The sequence below is a fragment of the Phalaenopsis equestris genome, unplaced genomic scaffold (assembly GCF_001263595.1).
Source record: "Phalaenopsis equestris unplaced genomic scaffold, ASM126359v1 Scaffold000192, whole genome shotgun sequence".
NCBI classification, from domain to species: Eukaryota; Viridiplantae; Streptophyta; class Magnoliopsida; order Asparagales; family Orchidaceae; genus Phalaenopsis; species Phalaenopsis equestris.
In genome coordinates this window covers 513,547-520,304 of record NW_018164634.1, presented here as the reverse complement: position 1 = coordinate 520,304, position 6,758 = coordinate 513,547, and the positions used below count along the sequence as shown (strand labels likewise).

Sequence of the window (6,758 nt, the reverse complement as noted above, 5' to 3'; positions counted from 1 at the left end):
TATATATGTGTGTGTGTGTGTGTGTGTGTGTGTGTGGATATTCTGCAGTAAGTCTTTTTTCAAATAAATTTATAAAAAAATCAAACTTACACATTTCTTTCACCTCATATCGCTACGTACAGCCAAAATAACAACCGCACACTACGAAACATAAAATTCCATACATCCATCCCACTGCATATACGTAGTTAAGCAATTCCCCTCCGCATCTCATTATTTTTAATAAAACATAAGAAGCAATCGCATGAATCAATTAAATCAAACTTAAGGACCAACCACAGCCCAAGGAGCTGCATTCAAAACGACACACGCACACAATTTCCTCTTCATCAATCTAATCACCATATTTCGCGCGCGCTCAAGACCTCATGAGCCAAAGTGCATGAGGCACGCCGGAGAATGGAATCCACCTCCTTCCGGCAAGCAACGCGCCAGCAGTCCACCTCAAAGCCTCCCTCCGCTTGATAACATGATATCCCCTCCACCTCACCCTTCCATTAGTCGGCGCGCCGGGGCCCCGGTTGTTGTACTCAGCATAATACAACGTATCGAGAGCGTAGTCACCCTTCCACGCCATCCACCCTTCCGGCCGAATCAGATCGCCTATTGTGGACTCCATGACTACAGTCGTGGAGAACCTCTTCCACGGACGGCCGAGGAAGCTGCGGATCATGAAGCGGTCGGGAAAGAGGCGGCGGTCAGGCACGATGCGGCAGTTTTGGATGACGAGGCCGGTGAGCTCGTTGTCGGTGTCTCTACCGTGGGCGGTGACGGTGTTCTGCTGGTGGTCCATGGGGTGGCGGAGGATGATGAGGGAGTTTTGGATGACGATCTGAGAGTCACCGAAGATGAAGTCGATGGTGCCCGAGATGACGGAGTTGCGGACGAAGTGGCGGCCGGTCTGGGAGTAGAAGGAGTCTTGGAAACCGTCGATTCTGCAGTTGTAGATCACGGCGGCGTCGGCGTCTAGTCGGAGAGCTACAGCTTGATGACCCTCTGGTCCGGCCGTGTTGGAGAAGCCCATCGACCTGGCGATGAATCCGGGCGCCTCCACCGCTGTGAAAGTTTTGATTGTTAGTAATAGTGGCGAAGCAGATTTTGTTCAGGATGGCAGATGTAAGTAGAGGTGTAAACGAGGCAAACACGAGTCGTCCCAGGCTCAGCTCGTGTTCTGCTCGTTTATATTTAGAGCTCAAAAAGTCTGTTCGTATTCGGCTTGTTGCCTTAGCGAGCCGACCACGAGCTGTTCACGAACAAAAAACCATAAGATGTTAAGGATTGGGGAAAGATTTAAATCCTCATTTGAATCTAATTTAATAATTTGTATTCTATTTTCTTAATTAATAGTTTTAATTGATTATAAATCTTTCTAGCCCTATAGTCAATTAAATTTTTTAAAAATACTACTCATCAAAGATATATATAATTGATTAGTAGTATTTCAAGCCAAACCAAGCTGAATACGAACGAACAAATATTTGTTCGTGTTCGGCTCATTAACTTAGTGAACGAGCCGAAACACGAGTTTTTCTCGAACAAAGAGCAGTTTTAACAGCCCTGGATGAAAGAGTACAAAAATTTAAATTTTATTTGATCCGGGTGAAAAGGAATAAAACTGTCATGCATGATTTCAATTGTTTGCGTATGTATTTTTTTTTTCAATATATATATATATATATATATATATATATAAATTGGTGCTCAAAATCTGTTAAACTAATAAGCGAAGCCAGCAGACATACAGAAGGTAGAAGTCTTGTAAGTTCCGACCCCCTCAGCGTAGTTAAGCCGGCCGGTGACGATGGTCTTCCTTGGTCCATCTCCGTAGATGAGAACATTCGGCTTGTGCTTCTCAACAGTAACCTTCTCGTAATAAACCCCCGCCTTCACATAAATCACGTACCGTCCTCTATAAACCTTCGGCATGGCATTAAGCGCATCATTGATGCTCTTAAAATGCCCGCTTCCATCCTTAGCCACCACCGCATTAGGCCTGAAACTCGGCCTCACCACGCGCGACCCCAACATCTTCCTGTCGCCGGCAGCCATCCACGTCGGATACTCACCATTCGACAGCAACCGACGCCCGCTCGCACTCGTGTTAACATTAAGCTGCTGGGCGAGTGCCCCGACAGCTGTCACGACGGCGATCGCATTGTCGGTCAGCTCCGTGGTATTGCGAAGCGCATCGGTCATCTGTTCGTTGAGTTCCGGTGCCTCGATGCTCGCGACGCAGTTGGTACGGTATGAAATGACCATGCTAAGCCAGGCTTGGAAGTCAGCGATTCGATGACCGTTGTCTGCCTCGGCTATCACGGCGGATAGCTGATCGCCGGCGTCGCCGAGGAGTTGCTTGCAGAACTCGAAGCCGTCGTTGTCGATGGAGGTTTTGGCCTGGCTGTGGAGTTCGTGGGCTTTCTGGTTGGCGGACTGGACCTCGGTTGCGATGAGTTTGACGGCGGCGCGGATGATGTCGCCGGAGGTGGAGGATTCGTTGATGCGGCCGGAGTGGAGGGTGCGCTCGCAGAGGTCTTTGTAGACCGTTGAGTGGCACAAGGCAGAGATGGATCGGGAGTTGGTTGTCAGCTGGGCGCCGGAGTTGGAGGTTCGTGGGCGGGTGGTGGAGGCGATGATTCCGATTACGATGGCGACGAGGAGGATGGCGGAGATGCCGGCAATGACAAACTTTTTCGCCATTTTAGTTTTCTTTTTTTGTTTTTTTCTTAATTAATGGATTGGAGCCTGAGCTCCTATTTGTTTGAGGAGCTCCGGGAAGGAAGGTGGGGAAGAGGGGAATTGCGTATATTAATAGCGGTGAGTTTAAAATGGGTGGATTGCTGGAGACGTGGATGAAAGCGGTTTGCGAGTTGGAAGAGGTTTTCTTGGTTGTGGTTGCGCTTAGCTCTGCCTATGTTTAGAAATGTTGTTATTGTCTTCATTATCAGTTTTTGTATTTATCCTTATAAATCCATTTAAGGACAGTTGTGCAAGGCCTGCGAGGGATCTCTGATTAACGATTTTCTGAGATTAGTGATTATGTTTGATTTATTTAAGCTCTGACAAAAATAGAAATAAAAACTTGATTTGGTGTGATGATTTTACTTGAAAGGAATTTGTAGAATTCCTCCTCTTATAATGGCCTCTTATCTTCCAACAAGGTGGTATCAGAGTTAAAGTTCTTTTCTAGAGAGATAACGAGCAACGGTATGATCAACTTTCAAGTCCCTTGCTTAACAATATTGGTTGTGATAATTGGAGCATCAATATGAAGGACATTCTTAAAGCGCAAGATGTATGGGAGTTGGGAAAGAATGATTATAGTGAATCACAAAACGAGTCAAGTCTATCCCAAACACAAAAGGATAGTCTAAGAGATTAGAGGAAGAGAGACAATGAAGCTCCCTATCTAGTCTTTCAAAAATTAGTTGTTGACGCTTTTGAGAATATTTTCAATGTAAAGTCTGCCAAAGAGGCATGGGAGAAGCTTTAAAATTTTATAAGGGAGCAGAGCAAGTCAATAAGGTGCGTCTCCAAACATTAAGAAGTGAGTTTGAAGCTTTACTTATGACAGAAGTTGAAGTAGCCTCTAAGTACTTTACTAGAGTTTTAATAGCTTCTAATCAATTAAAAAGAAATCGGGAGAAACTAGAAGAAGCAAGGATTATGGAAAAGATACTATGATCTTTAGATTCAAAGTTTGTTCATATTATCGCCATCATTGAAGAAGCCAAAGACTTGGGGACTATGACAATCGAGTAGCTCTTGGGGTCTTTACAAGCCTATAAAGAAAAGATAAAGAGGAAACAAGGGATCACATGACAACTCTAGAAGACACAAATTAATTCAACTAAAGACGAGAGCCTAGAGTATGATAGAAGTTAACAAGGAAGAGGACGTGGTCAAGGACAAAGGCTGTGGTTGTGGATGTGGACGAGGTAGGAGCTCCAATAATGATAACAACAACAATACCAATCTTGAATGAGAAGGAAGTTCAACAAAAGGGCTTGGAAGAGAAAAATTAAAATCAAGGTATGACAAATCCCAAGTGATGTGTTACAACTGAAAAAATTTTGGTCACTATGCTGCAGAATATAGAACTCCCAATAACAATAAAATTGAAGAGGAGGTCAATTACATGGAAGAGAAAAATCAACAAGATGACAATTTGTTACTGACATATAAGGAGAATGAAAATTGTGAAGATAACACATGGTATTTGGACACCGCTGCAGACAACCAAATATGTAGAAGAAAGAGCATGTTCGTGGAGCTTGATGAGTCGATGAGCAACAATGTATTCTTTGGAGATGAGTCCAAGGTAGCTGTGAAGGACAAATGTAATATCCTTGTCCGATTGAAGAATGGAAAGCACCAATTCATTTCTATCATCTATTATGTGCCAAATATGAAAACTAATATCCTATGTCTGGTCAACTCTTAGAGAAAGGTTATAACATTCATTTGAAAGACAAAAACCTTTCTAAAAGAGACAATAAAAGCAACATAATTGAGAAGATACCAATGTCAAGAAATAGAATGTTCTTGCTCAATATTCAAAATGATATTGTCAAATGTCTCAAATCTTGCTACAAAGATCCACGTTGGCTCTAGCATCTTCGATTTGGACATCTTAATTTTAGAGAATTAGAGCTATTATCAAAGAAAAAAAGGTGAGAGGTCTACCCTGCATCAATTACCCAAGCCAGATATGTGAAGAATGCTTGCTAGGGAAGCAATTCAAGAAGAGCTTTTCAAAGGAGTCATATTCAAGAGCAAAAAAGCTACTTGATGTCATACATACAGATGTATGCTGTCCAATCAAGTCAAGATCTCTCGGTAAGAGTAATTATTTCATCCTCTTCATAAATGATTTTTCAAGAAAACCTTGGGCATATTTTTTGAAGCATAAATCAAAGGTCTTTGAAGTATTCAAGAAGTTCAAAGCCTTGGTGGAGAAAAAAAAGTGGCATGGAGATCAAAGTCATGCAATATGATCAAGGAGATGACTTTACTTTAAAGGAATTTCAGGAATTCTGTGAAGCCAACGGAAAACGTCGACTGTTGATTGTCCCAAGAACCCCTCAACAAAATGGTGCAAAATAAAGAAAGAATCAAACTATCCTTGACATAGATCGAATTATGCTCAAGAGTAAGAGGCTACCTAAGGAATTTTGGGTCAAAGTTCTTGCATGTCTGGTTTATTTGTCCAATCGAATTATGCTCAAGAAGTGTGTGGGGAATGACACCGCGGAAAGCTTGGAGTGGAAGGAAGCTCAGTATCTCTCATCTAAGAGTGTTTAGAAGCACAACTCATGTGTATATACTTAATGAGCAATGAAGTAAATTGTATGACAATAGTGAGAATTTCATTTTCCTCGGTCATGACTCCAACTCAAAAGGCTACAAGTTATACAATCCAAGCACTATGAAGACAATCATCAGTCGTGATGTCGTGTTCGATGAAGAAGGAGAATAGGTTTGGGACCCACATGCTGAGCATAACTTCTTTGAGACTGGAGAAGTGGAACAACCAAGGATGGAGCAAGAAAGAGATGAGCTTACTACACCACCAACTACACCAACTACATGTACTCAAGAGGACTCATCATCTTCAAGTGAAGGGTCAAGTGAAAAAATACCACGACTTACAAGAAATTTATGACGTAATCGAGAATCAAGAAAATCTTACTCTCTTTTTCCTTTCTGCCAATTGTGAGCTCGTGAATCTTCAAGAAACTACGCAAAGTAAGAAATGGAAGGATGTCATGGACGAAGAAATCAAGTCGATCGAGAAGAAAGATACAAGGGAGTAGCTGCACTTCCAAAATGGCACAAGCCAACTTATGTGAAGCGGGTGTACAAATTAAAGAAGAATGTGAAATAAGAAATCAAGAAGTATAAAATAAGATTGCTAGCAAAAGGCTACAGCCAAAAAGTTGGCATTGACCATGATCAAAGTAAGCATATCAACTGAACCTACCACTGCATCATAAGAAAGGATATGCAAATTGCGTATGTGGAGACTCTTGATCGAATAATTGATATATTCACTGAGTTGTTTAAGTATAAGATTGCCTGGGATGACAAATCAAGTTTAAGAAGGGTGTTGAAAATTAAACTTGATTTAATCAATTGGGCCTTTTAATTGACCCCATTATCTAAAATAGTCTTTAGAAAATTTTAGAGACTTGATTTGTGACGAATGTTTTAGAGGATTCTAGAGATACATTTGACATGAGTGATTTAGAGAATTCTAGATTATGTAATTAATGAATTTTGTAACTGAAAAAAAGAGAATACACTAGAGAGTCACTAGCAGCCATTAGATTGAATTATATTGGCACAATCTTAATAAAATTGTCACTAATATAAAGAGGTGTATTATGTTTTTGTTTTGTATCAAGAAAAAAAATTAAAAAGTACAAGAGTGAAACAAAAGTGAGTTTTACAAGAGTTCATCTTCTTTTTTTAGCATTCCTCTTCTTATAATAGCCTCTTATCTTCCAACAGGTATGTTGATTGAATGGTCTCGAACCAAGAGAAAAATATTTGAATTGAGCAAACCTAATTGAACATGGTAGGGCGATTATTCAATTTTAGGTACCTTCTGTTTGGGTAATCCGAAAGGAATTGATATTAACTGTTACCAAGAAAAAAATCCATGATTTAATAGCTCATAAAAAATATAATTATTTTATATTTTGTATACATACATACATAAATATAAATATATATACATACATATATATATATACATA

General features: G+C 40.7%; 1 protein-coding gene across 1 annotated transcript; it reads right to left on the bottom strand.

The window, feature by feature from the left end:
* Positions 1 to 105: 105 nt before the first annotated feature.
* Positions 106 to 2,777, bottom strand: LOC110022487 (pectinesterase-like). The gene is made up of 2 exons (XM_020721449.1): positions 1,743 to 2,777; positions 106 to 1,056 (listed from the first exon to the last, which is right to left on the bottom strand). The coding sequence occupies exons 1-2, from the start codon at positions 2,695 to 2,697 to the stop codon at positions 359 to 361; spliced, it is 1,653 nt and encodes a 550-aa protein (XP_020577108.1). The 5' UTR covers positions 2,698 to 2,777; the 3' UTR covers positions 106 to 358.
* Positions 2,778 to 6,758: the final 3,981 nt, after the last annotated feature.